At 35.0% G+C, this 24,847-nt stretch overlaps 1 protein-coding gene across 1 annotated transcript; it reads left to right on the forward strand.

Moving 5' to 3' along the window:
- Positions 1–48: 48 nt before the first annotated feature.
- Positions 49–21,311, forward strand: LOC149063641 (BTB/POZ domain-containing protein 2-like). The gene is made up of 6 exons (XM_089255833.1): positions 49–258; positions 2,583–3,434; positions 3,599–3,916; positions 9,374–9,461; positions 13,405–13,551; positions 20,851–21,311. The coding sequence occupies exons 2-6, from the start codon at positions 2,653–2,655 to the stop codon at positions 21,007–21,009; spliced, it is 1,494 nt and encodes a 497-aa protein (XP_089111959.1). The 5' UTR covers positions 49–258; positions 2,583–2,652; the 3' UTR covers positions 21,010–21,311.
- The last annotated feature ends 3,536 nt before the right edge of the window (positions 21,312–24,847 follow it).

A 24,847-nucleotide genomic window follows, 5' to 3' on the forward strand; every position in this document is an offset into this window, starting at 1 on the left:
AAATGTAGGGAGGAAAGAGCTTATTAAAATGTCAAATCCCTAATCGGCAGTAACCTTGAGCTTGAAATCTATGGAGGACGGCCAGTGATCTTTTTGCCATTGGTGGTGAATATTGGGAGGGGTTTTTTTTTTCCGGGATCTGTGCAATTATAAAAATTATTAACAAGTGGAATGATTATAATTGTATTATTTATAGTTTAATGAGGCGAGAATGTCCATTGTCACTGAATGACATTATATATTACACTCTCAACTGTGGTATGTCAAGCCTATGCCTTTCATTTATGTTATTTCCAAGAAAATTTTTTACAGCTCATAATTATACAATTCTTATAATAAAACAACATTGTAAAAATTTTATTATGTCCAGGAATAAACAATTTGAGTTATAATATGTATTGGAGGTGGAGGAGTGAAAAAGCAAAAAAAAAAAAACTTGTCAAACCATATGTTGCATCATTTGTTTTTATAGACGGAAATTCCAGGGATGTTTTCAATATTGGAACTGTTTTAGTATTATTTTGAAAATTGTTTAATTATTTTTTCAACGTTGGTGCATACAGGATTTATTTGTCTTTCGAGGGAAAAAAAGTATTTTTTGTGCTTGTGTAATGGAAAAAAAAAGGATTTAATAAATTGGATTTATGGAAAGTTTACTGATGGAAAAATACTCTGGGGAAAATCCCCCACCCCCCAACACAATTTGTTACCAGTGAGTTACTGAGTGATTGAGCAAGTGAGGTGAGTGAATAAGCTACAAACCCTCTGTTGACTGGAAATGCTGTGTGTTAAAAATTTTCATAATAGTATTTTCGACACTTTCCCTTATGATTCTGAACAACATTGTTCTGAATCGTATCACTGATTGTTCTGCGATGTATGTCACAGTTTCCAGTATATTCTGCTTTTGTGGCTAGTGAGTGGGTGAATTACTAAGTGAGTGAATACTAGTGACTCACTCATCTGCTAATCTACACTCTCTCATTTTCTCACCTGCTTGCTCATCTGTTCACTCCACTCACTCATTAGCTCACTCACTTGATCAATCACTCGCTGACTGGTGCACTCATCTGTTCATCCACTTACTCATTATGTCACTTTGTCGAATAATTGTTTGTCGGGAATTTTCTTTCCAGTCAATTACGTGGCAGTGTGTAGAAATTTTTAATATTAATTCTTTGCAATATGAAGGTAGTTCATAAACTTTGAAGTGCATAAACTGTTTATTCAAATATGTTTCTGAATCAAGTATGAGCAATTCAGCTCACAATTACTTCAAAAACCATTGCTCCTATCGTAGTAGTAGCTACTACTGTTTCTTTACCGTACATACACCTTGTACACATTCCTCTGTGGAATTTCTAACAAATTGGCACATGCCAAAATTTGTTCTGCTTGTACGTGTGGCCTTAATGTATTTATGTCAAGTTGCGCGTTTCATGTTTGTGCTGCCATCTATCTTCCATTTTCTGAAGTAAAGATGGTGGAAATTCTTGAATTTCCATGTTTTGTTTTCATGTTGTAGGTCTGCCTGTTCTCTGTTGGGCGACATATTCTAATGTAAGAACAGTTCTCATTTTCCCGCCTCAAAGCTGACAAACTGCCGAAGGTAGGACTAGAAAATACACAGGATAGCTATGCCTCCCTCGAGTTGTGTATATACTAACCCCAAAACCCATGGCTTCCCCCCCCCCCCCGCCCCATCCTGCAACAAAGTCCCTAGCCAGATTAGCTAAGGACGAAGTCAGTGAGATACCTTAAGAGCAAGGGATCAGGTTGGTAAATGATTAAAAGAATGACATATAGCGCAAAGAACCAGGTTGGTGATAGATGAAATGAGTGACCTAGAGAGCAAAGGACTGGGTCAGTTAGTGAGCAAAATAGTGACAAAGACCTGTCGACATGGCACCTTGACAGATCCAAGGTGCCATGGCGACGCGACTATAAAATCTGTATTGGTGCCTAAAATTTTCTTATGTGATTACTAAATTGGAGTCTATGAATGATACAAAATTTCATGGCAATGTGTTTTCTAACTTAGGAAAAGTATATAAAGTCCCATAAAAGTCAAAAAGCATTATTTAGGACCTTTTTTCTTGAGATTGAGATCATTCTTTCGTCTCCTAAGAGATTTGGCAGCTGTCTAAAGATTTATTTTGATTTATCAAGCTCAGTTATAACCTCTGGATTAAGTTTGATTTCTTCGTTAAAATTACATCTTTAAATCCAACAAGTACAATAGGTGATGAATTGAATTCTGTATATCTGTATATCAGCGATTCTCAACCTTCTCTGACTCGCAGAGCCCTTTTCAGTGTATAATTTATATGGCGGAGCCCTGTTTAACTCGATTAGCCCTTTTTTTTATTATATTATTTATATGGTGGTACCCTTTAGGCATCTTTTTTTGTTTCTTTATCAAATTTATTGATTTATTTTATTATCCTTGAGTGTACACAGAGCCCAAGGGCTCCTCAGAGCACCGCTGCTGTATATCATTGAGCCTTTGTGCATCACTGTGTTTATTTTTACTGTACAAGTTTTTGATTTTTGCATTGCTTTAATTTTTTTTTCATTTACAGATTGAATTAGCAGTCACTGTGTACTTCGTTTATGTTAATGCAGTTTGCATAAATCTGCCTGCCTTAGAAGATGGCAAAAATTGTTCCTAGTAACAGTGTCCATTCTGCTTCTTCTTTGGATGTCTCGGAAACACCTGTTAACGTACCGGGAAACCACAGAGATCGGGAGAACACTGTGAATCGAAGAGTGATTGAGGACGCCGCTCTCAGTGCAGCTGCAGCCAGTGCCGCTGGCAGTAATGCTGTAAATTATGCGGGACAGATCATGTTCAATTGGCAAGCGTCGCGCCCCACTGTCAAAGACCGCCTTGCTTTCATTTTTAACAAAGAGATCTTGAGCGATGTTCACTTCGTTGTTGGAAAGGGCATGCAGCAACAAAGAATTCCTGCACACAAGTTCATTCTGTCTGTTGGGAGTGCCGTATTCGATGCAATGTTCAATGGTGCAATGGCAACCACGGCAGATGAAATAGAGCTTCCCGATGTTGAACCAGCAGCATTTCTGGCACTACTGAGGTTTTTGTATTCTGATGAGGTACAAATCGGGCCTGAGACTGTGATGATGACTTTATATACCGCAAAGAAATATGCTGTGCCATCTTTGGAGAAAGCCTGTGTCGATTTTTTGAAAGCAAATCTGAGCAGTGATAATGCATTTATGTTACTTACCCAAGCTCGTCTGTTTGACGAACCTCAGCTGGCAGCATTGTGTTTAGAGACTATTGATAAATACACCTCCGAGGCATTGGCAGCTGAAGGCTTCACTGATATAGATCATGACACGCTATGTGCAGTTCTTGAGCGGGACACATTGCGAATACGTGAGGCTAAACTGTTCAACGCAGTATTGAGGTAAAATATAGATTTCCCATCTCCTGTATTTTCTCTCTTAATGCATTTCTCGTTTAATTATCGGAATGAGCTAAAAATTTCATATTTCTTTTAGAAATAGAACAATTTGACATTTTTTGCTTGGTTTTTTCTTTCGAAAATAACTCTGTATGGCATTCATTTAGGTGGGCTGAACAAGAGAGCGTCCGCCAGAATCTCCCGGTAACACCCGAAAATCAGCGTAACATTTTGGGTAGAGCATTACATCTGATCAGGTTCCCCCTGATGACCGTAGAGGAGTTTGCAGTCGGGCCAGCACAAGCAAACATATTGACTGATAGAGAAGTTGTTTCTTTATTTCTATACTTTACTGTCAACCCTAAACCGTCTGTCAGCTTTCCAGATATTCCGAGATGTTGCATCACTGGCAAAGAACAGACTGTGTGCCGCTTCCAGCAATCGGAAAGTCGTTGGGGTTACAGTGGAACAAGCGATAGAATCAGGTAATGCTTGTAGAAGAGTAAATAATCCTTTTGATTGATATAAATCACGAAACAAAAAAAAAAAGCAAATACACTGAAATAAATACTTGTAATGCATTTCGACACACTATAGGTGCAGTCTTCAGAGGATAAATATAATATAACCAATGCTGAATTGGGACCACTCAAGTTGGACACCAAATCGTAACTCCTTTAGCTCAGCAAAAAGATGTCTGTTCAAGTAAAATGTTATGGTCAGAATGAATCTGAGCATCTGTGTGTAAGTCTAATGTAACGTTCTGATTGGCTGCTTGTGAAATGGAGCTATTTGGTTGGTCTATTCAACTTTCCTTATAATACCCACTAATAATGAATTTAAGCCAAGGTGTTTTCTTTCTTTCAAACCGAGCACAACTCAGGTCTAATGCCATCTATGGGAAATTTACTACCCAGTGAGTTGTGCTAGAAATGCAAGTGTGTGTGCACCTAACAGTCTGAGAGCGTATCTAGTGTTGTGTTTGATTTTGCAGTGCTGCCATCTATATTTCAGAAGTGAGTGAAGTGTAATGATTGAATTACATTTGTACTGTTTGTAGGTCTGTGGCGAGATTTTTAAAGGGGAGATCAGCTCACATTCACGTCTCAAAGTTAGGAACCACAGAAAACCAACTTTAGCCGACCACTGCTGTGGTGATGGTGGGGTTCGAACCTGAGACTTCGCTACGCGAGTCCATCACTATGACCACGTGACCACCACAGTGGCTAAGCCAAGGTGCTGCGATCAGTGGTGTTAATTTATTATAGTTAATGTATATTTTTGATGGCACGAATATACAGTGAAACCTTGATACAATATTCTACGGACTAAGAAAAAAATATGTTATTGTAGAGGGATTATCGTTATATCAAGAGGCAACATTATCATCTAGTGCTATCAAATTTATGCTGTTGGCATCCTTTCTTAATCAGTTTAGAGTTCTACAAAGGCATATTCGTGCCTTCAAAAATACATCAGTGAATAATAGATAGTAAATTAACACCACCGATCGCAGTGTCATGGTTTAGGTTCATTATGAGCAGGAATTGTAAGAAAATTCAAATAGACAAATGAAATGGCTCCATTTTGCAAGGCACAGAGCTTCATTCTGACTATGATGTTTGACTTGAAAAGAAGTTTTCTGCCGCTGAGCAACCTAAAGCTATCCGACTCAAGTGGGGTCCCCGGTCAGCACGGATAGTGGTTATATTGATCCTCTAAAGACAGCACACTTAGTGTGTTGAAATGAATTAGGAATTTGTATTTTTCAGTTTACTTTTATTCTGTGAGGTAATGCTTGGTACATATAGGAGGGCATAATTGAGCTGGATTTTTTTCTTGAAATTTTTTTATTCAATTTTGTACAAAAATTCTTTCCATTCAAAGTACTCTACATTAGAAAGGACAATCATCAAACAAACATTGTTTGAAACAATTTTTAAATTCATCTGTTGTGATACTAAAAAGTGTCTCCATTATTTTTATCACCTCATCCACATTAGTAGAATTCTTCTTTTTCGGGTCCCTCTTCATCCGTGAGAAATAAAAGTCACGTAGAACTAAATCAGGTGAGTGGGCCAGGTGAGGCACAGGTGTTGTACCATTTCTTTTTAAAAATTGGCTCACTGTGAGGGTTATTTGAGACAGAGCATTGTCGTGATGGAAAAACACCAATCGCCTGTCTCTCACAAATTTGGTCTTTTCTCCCACACACTGTTGTGTAATCTTCTCAACACCTATAAGTAAAAAGCCTGATTAACAGTCTGGCCTTGAAGAAGGAATTCCTAATGCACCACCATTCTCACATCGAATAAACAGATGAACATTGTTTTGATGTTTCACTTCACTTAATGAGGTTTTTATGGTAGAAACGATAATGAAGTCTTTCACTGGTTTGCTTGATGTCGGGATTGTATAAATAGCACTGCGCCTCATCACCGGTAATTGTTCTGGATAAGAAATCTGGGTCAGTTTGGAGAATTCTTTTCAAAACATGGCATGCTTCTAAATGAGACTGTTTCTGATCTAAGTCAGGAGCTGAGGCACAAACTTTGCACTGACCCTTCTCATCTTCAAATCTTTGCTATTGAGTATAGCTTGAGTTGGAAGTCCATCTCACTCCAGACAACCCCTTGATTTTTTCAGTCACATGTTGTCAATCGTCAAAAACAATTTTGTTCGTTATTTTCATCTGTTTGGGAAGTTGAAAGGTGCATAGAGCAGGGTTGGTCATCAATCCACATATCACCTTCTTTGGAACGGAAAAACTACTCGTACCTAATGTTATGTACATCATAACATTGTCTACAGCTTTTTAACTGAGCAGGAAGCAAAATTTTACATGACCACACACTGTTCACTTAAGTCTTCCATGACCAATAGTAAGAAACAGGCTAAACAGCTTCCACAAAATAATTCACAGATGCCAAACACAATTTTCCCGAGCAACACCGCTTGGCACTGGAGGCATGGCTTTACTCTTCCATAGTAGGAAAACTGCATATTAGGGATGCTTCGCCCACTGTAATTTAATTCCAGGTATTTTTGGGTACACCCGACATACTGGCGGGTGGAAGAGTTCAATAATTGGAGAGTTCAATTTTATAAACAATTCCTCGAACCTATAAGAATTCATCTCTTCTGTAAATTCAAGTCTTTGTATAGTTCTCTTTCTGTAAAATTTAACTCAAATTATGTCCCACCACTGATGATTAAATGATTTTAATTGTTCGGTCTTAAGAACCAGTTTGTGCTTTCCATGGAAGCTGTTCCATTTCCATTGAAGCTGTATTCAAATGTACAAAACAAATGCTTTGGGTATCAAGTCTTGTCAGCTCTGCTTTCATTGAAAATACTCTTTAAAGCTCTGTGAATTTACACACCCTGATTTAAGAAATTTTTAGGTGAAAATAAATGAGTTTAATTAGTGCATCAACAAATGCTGCGTGCGAATTTTTATATGGAATAAAATTTTGGGCAGATCAGAAAATTTAAAATATCAAAATAGATATTTTTCCTCAGTAATTATCATTCTGAATATAAAACCCTTTAATCTAAATAAAAGTAAGTGTTCTGGGGGTCTATTACGTTCACGTCTTTATACAACGAGGTCGTTAGTGACGTCGCCCTTAACGCAAATTCTCAACGAGCCTCATAACGCAAATCTCAGCGACCATCGTCAAAAACTTGATTTTTCTCACCAACCCGCGGTATGTCGTTATCTATTTTACGAAAAACTCCCTGGTCCGAGAGTTGCGTTAGTTCCGAAAGGGATGGACCAATCGGATAATTTTCTCCGCTGCTGATAATCATCATCACTATCAACGAGTAGGGCAACACGTGCGTTATTATTTTATTTTTATTTATTTGTGTGCGTTTGTGTGTGTTGATTGTCCCTAATTTTCTAAGCTACATTTTTTTTTAATTCATCCGGATTCTTTTTATTTTCATCAAATATTTGAGAAAAAGGTAGGCTATGCACGCACATGATACTGGCGCTGGGAAATTTTCTAAATTATTACGTTTAAAAAATTATTTTCTATTGAAGTTCAATAATATGAATTTCCAAAACAACTATCAAAAATATCATCATATATTACCATGTTTTTTACACATTTATCTACCACCTTGATATTAAGTCAAAATGAAGAACAAGTAACCTTTTATTTACATCATTAATTAGAAAATTGGTTTCCTTGTTTCACACATGAAAATGAAGTGCCACTAAATTTACACTGTTGTTGACATCTTTTTTATACTCCGATCTGAAAATGCACTCAAGGAGTAGAAAAAATTTATTTGTTGATTAATAAAATTTACTTTGATTTTTTTATAGTGTACTTAGTGCAGAGAGTATAGTGTGTGTGTGTGTAATGGTGTTTACTGCATTACACTTCTGTGTACTGCACAGAAAGTAGCAATACTTAATTGATATTACAAAATATCAATGTTATTAAACGAATTAAGAAGGGGAAAATTTGGAGACGTTTAAATATTTATTGACGTCGAGTTTGAACGAGATGTAAACAAAATATTGAGCGAATTTCAAAATGTCTTGAAAACATCGCGATAGAGGGATTTACCAATTAAATAATATTCTTATGTTGAGATGAGTTTAAGATTAGAATAAAGGCATTTCCATGCAAGATTTTAAAAAAAAAAAACGTTTTGTAGGGTGATTTATCTTTGTACCGAGTATAATAATTTATAACGATTTACCACTATGAATAATTTTTTCCAATCAGTATGTGTACAGATAACGTTTTAAACGATAATGCGGTCTCTGAATCATGTTACTAAATTAAGTAATGTAATTCAAAGAATTATTATTCATTATAATGAACAACTTGAGAAATTAATAATGAATGAATAATTTCCAATTCTAACTAATTTGTCTCCGTTGCTCTCATCATCGAAAAATGTGCACGTGAGCGGCCATGTTTATTTCCGTAATGCGAACATAACGAGTGGTCTCCGGTTCTCATTAGCTAACGTTTCATGTAGCGATGACTATAACGAAAATCGCTAGTAACGATGTGAGAAAAATCAACCTTTAGCGATAGTGACGTAAATCTATCCCACAATGCACCGCAAACCCCAAACACGTTTGAAACGCGGGCATAACGACATGAGCGTAATAGACCCCCTGTTATTTAACATATCTATCAAGTTAACAAAAACTATTTGGCATCATTGACAGTAAGATTTTGATAATTTTAATATCGAGTTAGTTTCTGGGGTCAAAAACCCAACCCTGATGCCGTATCATACATATTTTGAATAAGCCGCTCTATTCCACTTAGCAAATTGAACACAGGTAATGAGTAGTTTAGATAAATAAACCATAAAATCATATTTTATATGTTCTAGGCTCTTATGTTGAAGAATTCAAAATTGCAAATTATAATTAACATTTTGTTTTAATTATTGTAATAAATTAATGTCTAAAAATAAAACATTCTGGTATGCAAAAAAGTTTTTCATCATGTTGTATACCTATTGTGTTCAAAACATCAAAAGACATTCATTTAGGTTTTTGGCGGTTTAAACCAGTTTTTGATACTTGTCATGTCAAAAACCCAACCCTGTCTGAAATCCATTAAAATTGCATGTAAAAGGTATCTTCTTTCTAGCTTTTGCGATACATGTTAAGTTGCCAGAATTTAATACTGTTTGCTCTTTGTAGTATCCTTTGACATTTATTTTTATTTCACATTTTTAGGTATGTGTAATAGACATGGGGACAAAAATGAATTTTTGTCAAAACAGTAAACCAGCAATCTTTTAATCAGGATTTGACTGTATCTAAAGTTTTCATTCATAATATTAGAATGAATAACTCAAGCATCAGTTCTTGTTATCAATTTCATTGTTTTAATGAACTTTGGGGGAACTAAATAATTAGTTTTGCTATAATGGAATTATATATTTTATTCTTGCAGGTTTATGGTTGATAGAAGAATATTTGTGGTTGGATTTGGATTATATGGCTCCATTCATGGACCTTCAGATTATGATGTTAATATTCAAGTATGTTAATATGTCAAAATGTCTGTTGCAAAGCTTCTCCTTTTAATATTTTTACAATATCTTTTCCACTGGAAAAATTGAATAATTGTCATGAGCTGTATCATGTACATATTAGATTAAATAACAAAAACTTTGAAACTACACCCGAGACATGAAAAAGTGAACTACAATTTAATTTAATAGTTTTTTAAGCATTCAAAGGGCTTCCATATATCCTACTTTCTAGTTTTTGTCCTACTTATCCTACATTTTTACCAAATCCTATCAACAAAATTTGTGCAATTGATTTTAATTGAAGAGGGAATCATTGATATATTTCCAAATATATTATACAAATGTTGTAGATTGCAATTAATGATTCTGTCAAAGCAGAAATTGTATCATTTTTAAAGTTATTTGGGGGGGGGGGGTTATACTGACCATTTGGTTTATTAATTTTTTATTTGCTCAGTTTGGGGGTTCACCAAGTAAAGTAGCCATTAAAAACTTCTGTCTGGATGGAAAAATAATTTTGTATTTATGTTGTAATAATGAATCATTTTTGTATTTTATGGTCTTGGACAGTAACTAACATTCATCATTCAAAATTATGGTGCACATTTTGTGTATAGGTGAAACAACAGATTGCGTAACAAAGCAGTTGGATACATAGGCCTATTCTAGGTTTTGTGACTCTGATGATACCCAATAGGATTCAATTGTCTTCTGTTTTTTTAGGGCATACAGCAGCATAAACAATAATTACAATGCTCAGCAAAGAGCTAGAAATAAAAGTACTTCATTTGTCAAAAACAATTACACTGGCATTGGAGCACTGAAACTTAAACATCCTTTTAAAAAAGGGATGGACAATGCAATAAAACCATCTGGTCCACCTTGAGTTATTTATATCACACTTTGTAATTTCACATTTTTCACTGCTTTTTGAAGTGGTCTCAAAAGAGTGTCATTCTTAAAAACCTACATGCCTTCGTAATTTGCTGTGTATTGTCAAACACAGTTGACAGACTGGACTGTGAAAGACTCCAAAAAAAAGAATGTAATAAATATTATGAGGAGGACAGAAAAGAATATTATCTCTGTTTTTACAGAAAATTGTTTTGGAACTAAGTCATTTCTGCCATTTTGCTTTGGCTTGAGTCAATCTTATAGGATACTGAAATAGTTCTATGAAAAAAATATATATACAGTGGAACCTCCCATTACGGACACTCCTTGTTAGTGGACACCTCCCATTATAATGGACATTTTTCTAATCCCTGGTCCCATGGAATAGGGCTTTAATGCATTTTTCCCGTTAGCAGACACTCTCAATGGCGAACAGTAAAATCTGGCAAACTAATTTTTTTTTTTCCAAACTTCAATTTGTGAATTCTTGTTCATAGTTGAGAATTTTCCATATTCAACAGCAATTATGTATAATCCCAATTTCGTATTGTTAAATATGATAATAAATCAATTAATTACTTTATTAACTGAACATAGCTATGGTCCAGGATATGCTGATTCTGAATGGTAATGTTGGTTTTGTTTGCACGTGTTGATATGTGTGAAGAAAGCCAACATAAGACTGATAATGTTATGAACGTTTGTTTCTTGTTCACATTTATTTTAATTTAATCTTTATTGCAAAATATGTGCAGTGCATGTATCATGTGTGGGGAAAAAATAATTGGTTGAAACAAAGAGAAGAAAGATTATAAATTTTTTTTCTATATTTATCTGACTTTCCAACTTTATTTGGGAATTATGAATAATCACTTTTAAAAGTGATAAATGTAGTGGGTTTTTTTCACTAAAAAAATCAGACTGACTTTTGTAGTGAAATTTAATCAAACTTTCTTTATCGAGACGATTGATGATTATGCGTGTGTATAATAACCACCTGTGCATCACTTTTACACACAGTAACCTATATGAACCAATTGCGACTGAAGCAAAACACAAATGTGAAAGTCCTATAAACAAGGTGCTAGTGTGTACATATATCATACCTTCCCAATAGCAGACACTCCTCGTTAGCGGACAAAGGTTTTGGTCCCATGAATGTCCGGTATTGAGAGGGTCTACTGTATATTTAAAACTTTTTTTTAAATTAAAAAAATGTTTGGGATTTTATTTTTTTTTATTATGCTATGATTATATATATATATATATATATATGGTTTTGAAGGAGAGTACCCTCCCCCATCCTACTTTTTATTCCAAATTTTCCTACTTTTTCTAATTTTTTGAATGGGAGCCCTGATTCAAACATATTTAAAAATATCCTTAATAAACTCTCCAGCTAAATAATTTTGAATGTTTTAACTATGACTTTGGTCATGATAAAGGAATTCAAACAAAAATTAAAATTCACATTACAAAAAAAAACTTATTTGCTGTTCAAAATTGAAATTATAATAAAACTTGGAAAACAAAACCAAAAGATAATTCAACCAACAATCACTCAAATACAAAAGCACAACACTCTCTCACCCACTATCATCCTCCGGAGCAGGATGTTTGGATGCGGGCAATTGGATTCGTGTTATTTGGACACTGGACAATCGGCCAGATTGATCATTTACGCTTTATTAAAATTTAAAAAAAACTCTCTATGAATTTTCTCAAAGTTGGGTGATCAGCACCAAATTCAACTTGCAAGTGTCGATGAGTTGCTTCTGCATAGTTATTTGTGCAGGCTTTGTCATATACAGTGCGCTTATAAGTTATAACAGGACCAAATTGCTGGCTCAAACAATGGGTGACTGTTGTAGTTTTTTTGACAAAATCTTTCAATTCCATTGTCTTCAAAGCAATTTGATATTCGTATCAAACTTTCATTAACAGCTAGCACATCGTCATCATCATTCGCCCCTTGTAAAACGTTGATTGCATCCTCAAAATCACTGACCTGAAACAGTGAAATGAGCAACTAAAATGTAAAATAAGCCAGATGAATACAGCTGGTGCTAAAAAGTATCAGCATTAACGTCACAGTAAATTTGAGACCATTCCACTGAGCCAAAGCAACAAATGCGACTTCAAAGGGAATGTATGGCCCTTACTATATAGCCCAGATCGATGATAGCTTTTTGTGAGTCCTAGAAATCCACTTGAAAGAGTATCATTCAGTTAATCCTTATATTAATTATACCAACTTAAACAGGATTAGAGCATGGGCAAATGAATGGAACGTGACATTTAGCATTAGCAAGTTCATGGTTTCTCATTTTGGTTCGAACAACCCACATTTCTCTTACAAGTTGAATGGTATTACTATCCCAGATGCAACTAGGGTCTCTGATTTGCGAATTCTCATTGACTAGCGGCTTAGATTTTCTAAACATTGTTCAGTGGTAGTCAAAAAATAGAATAGAATACTTGTTTTCATCCTTAAAAAGGTTTCTTCGCGTTGTACTAGCGTCATTCTTCCGCTTTTCCAAGACTTGGTTCGTCCTAGACTAGACATATCTCTCCTAGACTAGAGTATGCTGTGAAGTTTTGGAGACCATACCTACAGAGGGACATAGACTTGGTTGAAGGGGTACAGAGAAGAGCTGCGTGTCTCTTTGTCGGCACACAAGGCTTGAGTTATGAAGAGAGACATAATTTTTTGAAGATGTTTGCATTGGAAGAACACAGGTGTCACGGGAATATGATCGAAGTGTTCAAAATTTTCAATGGGATCGATAGGATGGACCATGAATAATACACTGTCAATACTAATACACTGTCAATCAACTGCTTTGACAAAAAGGACGCCATTATCGTTTGGTAAGGGACAATTCTAGGTTGTGGTGGTGCCGGGAATTTTTCTTTAATAGAACAGCCACCTCTGGCGTTTTTCTTGTTGTGGCTTTGTATTTATATATTTTTCCCGAGTTAGAACTTGTGTATAATCATATAACTATTGTACATAATTTTTATGTATTTATCAATGTTTCTTTTTTACATTCAGATAATTCACACTGGGACCGGTAAGCTTCTTGGTTCGAATGATACTAGTTTCAGTTGTGATGGTTCTGCTTCCACATTTCGTGTAATGTTCAAAACACCTGTAGAAGTCATTCCAAATAACAATTATACAGCTTGTGCCACCCTGAAGGTAACCAACAGTTTTATAAGTGATTAAATTTATTTTTATATCATTCAAAGCCTGTCCTATGAAGATTAAAATGGTATAGAGTGAAATGTTTCCACAATGTGACACTTGATATGTAATGACATATCTCTCTATAACAATATTTTTTAAAACTTTGTTTCGAATCACTTTGGGGTCATTTAAGTATTATGTAAGAAGAATTTTAATAATTTTTGATCCTCCCTCTTTAAGAAAAATTTAGTAAGCTGGGTCATTGTTCCCCCCCCCCCCCACACACAGCATAAGCAGGTACAGACTCCTTGAATGGAAAGGAAGAATCATTGGGGGGGGGGGTCTAATGAACGGGGAATATCCATCCCTGCTCGTACCAATAATGCAAATTTTTCACTAAAAGGGGGGGTCACACCTATCACCCAGGGTTTAAGTTAGGTATAAAACTCCTTTTCAAAAAATCGAAAATGAGGGGAAAAGCTTTAGCAAAATGCTATAATGCTAATGATTGATGGTTTGATGTCTACTCGTTTTGTACCTCCTGTACGCATTTTTACAAAAGTGGCTGCTACTTTCGCATTTTGCGAAAAATGTGACCATAGCTTAAACTTTGCTATCATCACCTCCCTTTCTCTGCCTATACCCCATGGGTTGTCCTGCCTGGAATCAATCATTTAATTTTTTGGCATGGGGAAATACAACTTGATTCAACAAAAACTGATGAAGATTTTAGTTCCAGAATGAGTTTGATAGGAGTTTTAAAAGAAAAGCTCAAAATATATTGTCTCCACTGTGAACAGCACGTTTCACATTCAGAAAAAATCAGTCCGGCACAAAGGTAACAAGCATGGCAACTTCCTCAGATGCTCATTTTATCAATTTGAGGGGAATCTGACGTATGAGATGTGGAAATGAACAGATTTCTTTTCTTCACAATGGCTATTGCAAAAACTTTTGGTAAATTCAATGGCAGGATCAATATCTATCCCTTACCCATCCATTTTTGAGTTAAAAAAAGCTTCAATTAAAGATACAAAATTTCTTCCATGTAATCTATGGGCAGGTTATGAATTTTTAAAAATCTTAAACTATATGAATCTATAGTTAAATATTGAAAATTAATAAAAACATTTATTTTATTTTCATACTTGGTGAAAGATAAAGTTGAAATCAACGTTATTGCATGGTTATCAAGCTCGTACGTAGGTCCAGCATATAATTTTATAATTAATTTTCTGTGCTTCTTTCAAGTGAATTCAAAATTTTAAAAACAAAGAATTCAATTAAAATTACTGATGTGGCTAAAAACTCCAAATTTCTATATTTCCACAATGAAATAGGCACTTTTAACATTGATTTCTGAGGCAATAAACCTGTGCTTATCCTGCAAAGTAATGCTGATGATCATTATGCGAATAGCTCTATCATTTAGGATTTTCACTATATTAATTTATTATTCTCCCATGCAAAGAAATCACATTCAGCTATATAACATTAATTTCTATTTAAAAAAAACAATTAAGCCTTTAGAAAGGTAAATCTGTTTTATGAATAATAAATGTAAATGGGATTTTGTATGCCACCGAATAATTTTAGCGAAAACCAGCTGGGTTTTTGTAGGTAGGTCCAGTTTGCCAATTCAGCACCCCCACCACCACCCAGTGCCATACTTGAATTATCATCAGAATATGAGAAGTATGTTCAGATTGCTTCATGCAGGTGGCCAGAATTTATTAATCTATTCCTATATTTGTTTATCTAGAAAATAGGTGAGTAAATGAATAAAATGCATTTTTATAGCATCAATTAATATTATATTGTTATGAATACTAAGTTTGTTGCGAATAGTTAGCGTTCAAAGATATTTGATTAGAATTAAATTAATCAGTTAAGAAATTATGATTACACAGTTAAAAATTGGTATTTATTCTCAATCCTAGTTCATCATCAACCATTTTCAATCCACTGCTAGATGAAGGTCTCCTTTAAATTTTCCATTTTACTTGTTATCCCGTTGAGTAAAATGAAAAAATTTAGATAAGACCTTCATCCAGCAGTGGATTGAAAATGTTTGATGATTATGGTGATGAACTATTGCTGGGAATTGGTTACAATTTTTAACTGTGTAATTTTTTTTTAAAACTAATTTCTATTTAAAAAAGTAACTAAGGCTTTTGAAAGGTAAAGTTATTTTGCTAATGATAAGTGTAGGGGGGCTCAGTTTGCCAACCCTGCCCCACCACCGCCCAGTACCATTTAGGAGTGAAACCTACTCTTAGATATTTCCTAAGCAACAGTACAGAGATCGAAAGTCCTAGTTATAAGAAAATAAATAGTTGTGCCTCTGTGGTATATTTGTTTGTGCATTTGCTAGATTGTAAGAGGGGTTTGTTTCCTTGAGAAGACTTCAAACTTTTCTATCCAAAGTGTGTATCATCAATATCCCAAAAGTCTCTGTCCTTTATATCTCGGAGCTGGTTAACCATGCAAAGGAGTTTAGGTCTGTCCTAAAGGAGAAACTAAAATACATTAATAAGACTATACTGCACAGAAAGTAGCAACAGCTGCAACTTCATTGAAAATTTCAGACAGATAGTGTGAAATACTGATACCACTAGTTAAAAAAAGGGAATTGAATGATTTCAAGCTAAATATTGAAAAATATTCTTCTAATAGTTTCAGACTTTCTTCAAAAACTATTGTTGTAGAGCAGTGTTTCCTAAAGTGGGCGATGGAATGATAAAATTTAGTTTTCGATTTTAGTAACTTTTTTTTTAAGTTTCGTTTTTGAATTAATTAAAAAAATAGCTGAAATGGGCCTTAAACAATAAGTAAAAGAATTTAGAAATTAATTAATAGATGAGTAATGTAATTAATTACAGAAATAAACTGAATTTTCTAACAGATAAAAAATGCATTATCCAAGGGGGTGCGGAAGGTAAGGTGGATTGCACTGAGGGTGCAGGAAGGAACAAAGGTTAAGAACCACTGTTAATGGAGCATAGTTTCTCACAAACTTATAGTTTCATTGCCCCCTTCTTCGGAAATTTTTTTTTTGTAGTTTTTTAATTTGTAGTTTTTTAATTTTAAATTGTAGTTTTATGTGATACAAATTGTTACAAGAAAGCCAGAAAGGCCTAAAAGCCATCCATGCTGGAGACAAGAAAAAAATGGAGGAGAGCTTCGCAATCTACATCTAAAAGGTTCTGAAGCAGGTCCACCCAGACATCAGGATACCTAGCAAGGTTATGTGAATTATGAACTCTTTCATAAATGACATGATTGAAAGAATTGCAGCAGAATCATCACAACTGGATTTTTACTAGAGGAGCACCATCACCAATCAAGAAATCCAAACTGCTGTATGGCAGTTACTGCCTGGAGAACTTGCCAAGCACACAGTGTCTGAAGGAACAAAAGCAGTCACCAGATACGGTGCAGAGAATAGCTACATGTGTGCCCTTCCTTGTTGGCACACAGGGCTTGAGTTATGATGAGAGATGTTTCATTTTTTTAATATGGTTACATTGGAAGAATGCAGCTGTCACGGGGATGTGATCGAAATGTTAAGAATTTTCATTGGGAGGGATCGTAAATTATTAATACACTGTCAATCGACTGCTTTGACATGGGGACACCAGTATCGATTGGCAAGTAACAATTCTAGGTTGTGGTATCGTAGGGAATTTTTCTGTAATAGGGTTGTTAATAAATAGAATAGCTTACCTCCCCCCCGGGGAGGGGGGGGTAGTAAATGCTAACACAATTGACATGCTTAAAAAGAAATACAATAAACATTTTGGGATAAATTGATATGCTATCCATACTTAGAATAAGACAACCTTAATTATTTTCATGGGAAGTGCAGGAGTAGAAAATCTGCTACAATTTGGTGTTATTTTCATGGATCTGCCCTGGACGGACATAGGTCCCTTGGGAGATCATACCCTTGTATACAGTTTGTGTGTAGTTCATGTGTTGTGTTGTTTTTGTTATGTTGTTGCATGTAGTTTATTCATACAAATAAACCTTTACTCACTCTCTCAAAAAAAAAATTCTGATGTCTGCTACAATTTTGACAATTTCTCCCTTATTTGCTACATTCTGCTACAAAAACACTGAACTTCTTCAATTCTGTGCCATCTTGCACCAAACACAAAATTTTCCCTTGGGGAAACTTTGAAGTTGCGTCACAATAGAAGCGATGACCTCATTTGTCGTCCTTGCAATTTTATTTCTGGGGGGGGGGGGCCCGTCTCAGGATTCTGCACCTAGGCTCCCGACAACGTACAAAATGGAGTAAGACTATGCAAATTGCCGCTCATCCACAGAACAACAAAAAAACAAAAGCCCTTCAATTACTGTGCCCAGCTATTTTTTTTTCCAAAGTTGACTCCTTTGATTTTTTTTCACAAAAATTCCATCTGAGTACATCTGTTTTCACTCCCTATTTTTAACTGATTTTTGATTGCTCCATGTATTTTATTTTCCAGCATCTTTAACAGGTTTTCAAAGTTTTCTGTTATTCATTTTCTACTATTCTTTCTCTTGATATGTCATTTCCCTTTACGTCATTCACCAGCATGTTTAGTGTTCAATGGGAAATGGTTTCCAACTGCGCATTAATTAAAATTACTTTGTCTATAGACCATGGCCGTGTTTGGTTTGAAAGGTATTTGATGTAAGATTCCAGCAAAGCTTATTTATACAGATAAGCAGAAGTAAAAAATTCACAAAACTTTTCTTTGGGTATGTGGTAGACACTCTGATAATGACAAGCTAGCTTCCCCTCATCTACAGTGACCATTTTTGTCACGTCATCATATTCTGCATACCAAGACTAATTGTATTGGGATGTACAGTTTATAGCCGATTCCAAAACAGATGCATTTCCAGAGGACAGTGATCACCCCTTCCAAGAATCTGAATACTATGAGAAACATTGTGTATCATAAAATATGAGATGACCTAACAACCCTATGAAATAAATCGCCCTGGACCTGTCCCTTTTTTTAAAACTCTCATTCCACACAGGCCACAGCGCTTTGAGATTGAGCAGTTATACTGACAGCTAGAGGCTTCCACATGTAGGAATGTGGTTTGCCTAGGTCATTATTTTCTATGGACACCCGGGCCACAATTTTTCATGAGTTCCCTTATTAAAAAATATATAATAACCCCTGTGCAATCATGTGAAGGAACAGGGAAGGCTTGAGACAAATTTCTCATCTGTGCAAGACATCATTTTGGTGCCTGTTGGCATATAAGCCACATGAGTAAAATTATCTGGGGGAAACTCGTAGATTTGTATATGCCATTAGTAATATGGTGAGAGATAGCATAGGCAGTTTAGTCATTAAAGCTCTTATCCTGGGCTTTATATTCACTTACTTCATAAACTTACCATATTTATTGTATACTATCTGAGTTGTGTTCCAGCTAGATGAAATGAATCAGAAATTACAATGGTTTCTGCAAATTATTCCATCCAATACAGTCATAGTTTGAAATTTGCAGAAAAAAATTTCATTTCCATTGTTATATTTGATTTGGAAGATAGATGGCAACACTTGAATACATAACAAGTGCAACCCTTACATGAATTATCTTTTGGTGCTTTTAAAACCAACCACAATCATGGTCTAGACAAAGTAATTTTAATTAATGCCAGATGGAAACTATTTTCCATTGAACACTAAACATGCTGGTAAATAACTTATAGGGAAATGATATATCAAGAGAAAGAATATTAGAAAATGAATAATAGAAAACTTTGAAGCAAAACAAGAGACTGAAAATCTGTTAAAGATGCTGGAAAATAAAACACATGAAGCAATCACAAATCAGTTAAAAATAAGGAGTGAAAACAGATGTACCTGAATTGAATTTTTGAATGTGAAAATAGAATAATTCTATTTAATTTTCTAATAGTTTAATCATTATTCTAGTGTTTTTATTTTTGTAGTTGAAATCAAAAATAATTTAATTCCTGTAGTTTAAATTAAATTACTAAAGTTCAAGTTAAAAATAATTTAATTGTATAGTTTTAACCACTTTTAAATTTCTGAGAATTTCAAATAAATATTCTAAGAATGACTAAGGAAAAGAAGTCATCTCAAAGTATGTTGAATCAAACCAAGGTAATGATCAAGAGCGAACTCAAAAAGAAACACTTATCATTTTAAATAGGAAATGGGTAAATTCTGGTAAAAGAAAACAAAAGCACTATATATATACTCAGACTTGCATCAGCGGCAAAAACAAGAAAAATAATTACCCTTCTAATGAGTGTTTCAAGCCTTTTTAGTGATTTTTTTTTAATTTTAAATTAGTGATTACGAAGCTAAATCTAAAAAAACTCAATTTCAAATTATTTTTGAAATCTCAAATACCATATGTTAGCCTCTTATTTGTTGATATTGTAAAGAATTTAAAAATATAAATATCAAGAAGTGTCTCAAAATTTTTTTTATTTAAAAATTAAAAAAAATAATTATTTCTTCTTGAGAAAGTCTGTGTTTTGTACCTTGGGGGCACCCTCTTCTTCTAAGCTGAAATAACACTAATCTTGTGTACACTACCACATATATGTATACACCCATAAAGAAACTATTTTATTTACTGCCAAAATTTTAAAGTGCTGCAAAAATAATTTACTGCTACAAAAATCAAATTTTCATTTTCCACCCCTGGAAGTATGTATATATAATGTATGTTTAGTCTTCAGTTTTTATGATTGAATTTTTAATTCAATTATTTGCTGGGGGTTGCTGGCTGTATTTTAGAAATATATGACATCATATTTATGGGCATCTTTTTCTCGTCCACCTCGTTGGGCATTTTGCCTGTTGTGGCCTTGTATTTCTATAACATTAATTATGCACTGTTTGTGTTGTGTTTTATGTCACATTTTTCATGATGCAGCACTATCTGAGTGAAAATTGGAAATATTTTCAATTTATCACAAAGAAAAACTATATCATGATAAGTATTTCATTGTGAACTACCCCTTTTTATGTCAGTTGGTTGATACTTTTATAAGTTTTTAAAATGTGTCTAAGAGTTTTTGTCCACCCTATATTAGAGGAAAATCCAAACAAGGTTTGAAAAAATATCAATGTAAAACCATTGTTATATTACATAACTGTAGCAAAGTTTTACCATATATGAATTATGATTTCAATCTTTCTATTGTTATTATAATTACATTGTATTGTGACCATTTTCAAAATTTAGGACTTGAACCTCAATATTTTTGATACAGTGAAACGTTTTGTCAAATTTTAAAAACTATCTTTTTCTGTCCTATAGGGTCCCGATTCACATTACGGCACAAAAGGCCTGAGGAAAGTAACTATGGACTGCACAAGTGGAGGCAAAGTTACGTTCATGTATACGTATGCTGCTGGCAACAACAACGGCACATCTGTAGAAGATGGTCAGATCCCAGAAATAATATTCTATACATAAAACAGTTGGAAAAAAAAATTATGCAAAACATCAAAAGAATGAATCTCTGTGTATGTGAAAACTTTTTAGACAAAAAACTATTATTTGAACTGTGTTCTGTTGAATTTTCTCTTCCTTCCCCCCCCCCCCCCCCCATTGCCAAATTCTAGTTTAAGAAAGTTTCCGTCTTATATAGTCACCCTTGTGAGTTTGTCAAATCCAGTGAAACACTTTCCTCTGAGCTGAGTTTATTCTTTTTGTATATTTGTGAAAATTATATCTCCCTGCTTGTATATATATAATAAATTAATGTCAATATTTTTTTTAGTGTTATATTTATTGTGATGAGAGTCTGATGACATTTGTTGCTGTGACCAAAAGAATTCTCAATAATTAACCAAGCACTTTGTTTCAACGAATTATTTTTATATACGCACAAGAGGGTGATGCTTTTGTTATTGAGCCGTGTGCTTGCGCTCAAAAGTTAAGCAAGGAACAGAAAATTCAACATGGTGGATGGTAGAAAAAAAAGAAAAGCAACATATTTGCATACATAGTAGACAAACATAAGCAGAAACTTTCATGCAGCAAAAAATTCCTTATATAAATGGCTTTCTTTGAACATGTTTTCTGCTACATCGTTGCATTGTTTTTCGAAGCAAAAATTGAATAGCAAAATGCTAAAAGATGAATATTTGGCATCATTTAAGTCTGTTTTTCAAGCTTTTTTTGTTCCATCGCCCCTTTAGCATTTTTTTATCTTATCGCCCACTCAAACGAACCCATAGTATCCTATATTAAACCAGTAGCTTCTATCGCCCACTTTGGGAAACACTGATTTAAGTGATGGGTGGCAATAGGATGTCTCAAAGTCAGGCAGAAACAGTTTAACATAGCAGGACCAACACCTAGAGCAGCTGCACGATCTGCTTTAGAAGGTGTTGGCAGGACTCAATGTCAACCGTTCTATCATCAGTTGTCTGTGAAAGTACAGTGTCTCTGGGACTTGCAAGTGGACATCCAAGGGTCACAACTATTCGTGATCATTATTTGTCTATTTAAGCATAAATCATATACTGCTTGTCAACTTGGTGCAGAGATTGCAGTGTCGACAAAAAAAGTGGTATCTCACCACTGTTTTACAATGGCTGCAAGAGGGTTACCTGTATGGGAGACAACCAGTGATCTGTGTTATGTTCCACTGACATCTTTATACTGTAGGACAAGATTAAACTCTGGTCTAGACACCAGCACAATGGGAAACACTGCTTTTCACAGTCTCAGTCCGTCCTAAACAATGACTCCAGGCGGCTACGAGTGTGAACATCTAGTACTCGAGATCAAGCCCACAGCATCCACGAAAGACACTCCTACATATTGGAGTAGGGAAGGGTTTCTAACCACCCCCCTCCCCCAAGATTAGTGTTATTTTACAGGGAAAAATATTGACCACCCTTCTTGAGAAAACCCTGCATACACTTATGTGCCTTCTGTCGTGGTGGCTTGATGGTCTGGGCAGGAATTGCTACTGGGGCCTGCGTTGAACTTCATGTGTTCAGTTACAATATTGCCCTATAGAGCTGAAATTCCTGCACATAATGTTCACCCAAAAAGTTGGATTCTCATTGTAACTCTTTTGTTCTGTAGTTTATTTGAAAAGTATTTTTTCACACCAATAGTTTAATTTTTTTTTTCACCATGGCTCCCCCCCCCCCCCAGAATATCCCAAGACTGCAGGTTAGGGTCATAGGCGGAGATAGACTTGTAAGTCTGAGGGGGGGGGGGCACGATGTCAATTCATATATACATTGGATCAGTTGACTCCATCTTTGGTGCTGGATTGCCCCCCCCCCCCTTATATCTCCGCCCATGGTTAGGGTCATGACCCTCGGTTAAGAACCACTGATCTAAGATTAGCCTCCTGTCCATGAACCATTTTGCCGAATTCATTCCATCATTATTTATTTCAAGTTATTTGATAATTCAAATTGTTTTGTCAAAGGTACTGTGTTCCAGTACTTGAATTCACATTTGGAAGTTTTAATCCTTCAAACCAATTCAGCAATTTAAATTTCATGGAACTATGAATGGTATTTGAATTTTGGGGAAAAAAAAATCAAAACTTTGGGTAGCTCTGCTGAAAATAATTTACATATTTTCAATTTTAAAATAAAAAAAATTGTTATAGTAAAATGTCTATTCTACTGTGATTATTTTAAATAATCAGGCCGTAAAAAGTTTTACAGCCTGTGATGTACAACATACAGAGATCTGTGCAGACGGTAATTTGCAGGGTGCATAGCAAACAGGGCATATGGCATTTTACTGGTGAACAGTTGATCGTAAAGGCATACTTCTAATTAGAAAAAGCATCCAAATAGCGTGCAATGTTTCAAGGGGTTGTAGTTATTTAAATTAAAAAAAATAAAACTTTTTTACTGTTCCCGTGTGCCCAGAAACATATTTAGGAAATTGTTGCCCTGTCTCTCCTGATGCCAAAAAAAAGTGTTATGTTTGCTGAAATATTAAAATTTGAAAAATAGCGGAAAATTGGGATGAACCGCATTAAGAAGTGGTTAAAGCAGTTTTTAATGGCGAGTAAAACTGCATTTAATGCTGTTTTTTTTTTCAAATTTCCTTCATTTTTAAAATTTGAATATCTCAGTGAATATTGCACTTAGAAACATTCATATATATATATATATTTTGTTAGCATCAGACAGGGGTGGGAAGTGACTAAGTCCATTTCGGAGCAGCTTTGGAGCAGCAAAATTCAGGATTTGGAGCAGTTTTGGAGCAGCAAATTCGGGATTTGGAGCAGCAAAATATGAGATTCGGAGCAGCAAAATATGAGATTCGGAGCAGCAAAATATGAGATTCGGAGCAGCAAAATATGAGATTCGGAGCAGATATTTATAAATTGGAACAGTGAAATTAACAAGAATATTTTCGTTAACCCTCAACCCTTTTCAAAATAAAACTGCACTGTCTTTTGTTATCAAACATCTTTTCGTCAGCTTGATTTTTGTGTTTTAGGCTTTTGACACCTTGTTTGAAAGAGCGGCTATCATAAAATTTTTTGCACCCGTCTATTTAAGATGATTTTTGCTTACTGTGGGCACTATTTGCTGCCTTGAACAGCAGCACTTCAAATGAGCTAAAAAAATTTTATAAGTTTTTAATTTTTTTATACTTGGAAAGAAATTGTTGCAAAATGGGAGAATTTCGGAACAATCAACTCGATGTTTGGCGATTCAGCACTCATTATCTGGCGAGATTGGCGATCTGACACTCGCTATTTGGCGAGATTGACGATTTAACGCTCGCTATTTGGCGAGATTGACGATTTAACGCTCGTTATTTGGCGATATTGACGATTTAACGCTCGTTATTCGGCAAAATTAGCGATTTAACGCTCGTTATTCGGCAAAGTTTCTAAACTAACATTCGTAATTCGGCGGACATGCGCTTTTTACTCCCGGAATGAAAATTTTTTTCACGAAACATCGGGATCTAACACAATGACAATCGACTGCAGTAATTTCTGCTGCTTCCAGTGACGACTTTTTTTTTTAAACGGAAACACTCGAATTTGCCTTTAAAGCTGAAAGGCATTGCAAGCCATCTTCAGTTCCACGATCACGGACAATATCGGGGTTTCGCGATGGAAAGCCCGATCAGGGGCCGATAGTTTAAGTATAGTGGAATAAAACACGCTCTTCTCTCTCGTAAAGAAACGTTTCGTGGCTAGCAGGAACAAAATTTTTTTGGCGTCATTTCCGAAATTCCGGGCATACTGAAGCAAAATTCGCTATTTGGCGCAGAAAAATGCGAAAATACGCTATTGGAGCAGGATGGC

The sequence above is a fragment of the Pholcus phalangioides genome, unplaced genomic scaffold (assembly GCF_987345545.1).
Source record: "Pholcus phalangioides strain wild (caught in Gottingen) unplaced genomic scaffold, Ppha-v1.0 ptg000172l_1, whole genome shotgun sequence".
In the NCBI taxonomy this organism is placed as follows: domain Eukaryota; kingdom Metazoa; phylum Arthropoda; class Arachnida; order Araneae; family Pholcidae; genus Pholcus; species Pholcus phalangioides.

Bases quoted from the DNA above. Each gene is read 5' to 3' on its own strand.
- LOC149063641 (XM_089255833.1), top strand. From the start codon at position 2,653: ATGGCAAAAATTGTTCCTAGTAACAGTGTCCATTCTGCTTCTTCTTTG. The intron at 3,917-9,373 runs GTAATGCTTGTA...TTATTCTTGCAG, and splicing joins GGAACAAGCGATAGAATCAG to GTTTATGGTTGATAGAAGAA. The intron at 13,552-20,850 runs GTAACCAACAGT...TCTGTCCTATAG, and splicing joins CAGCTTGTGCCACCCTGAAG to GGTCCCGATTCACATTACGG.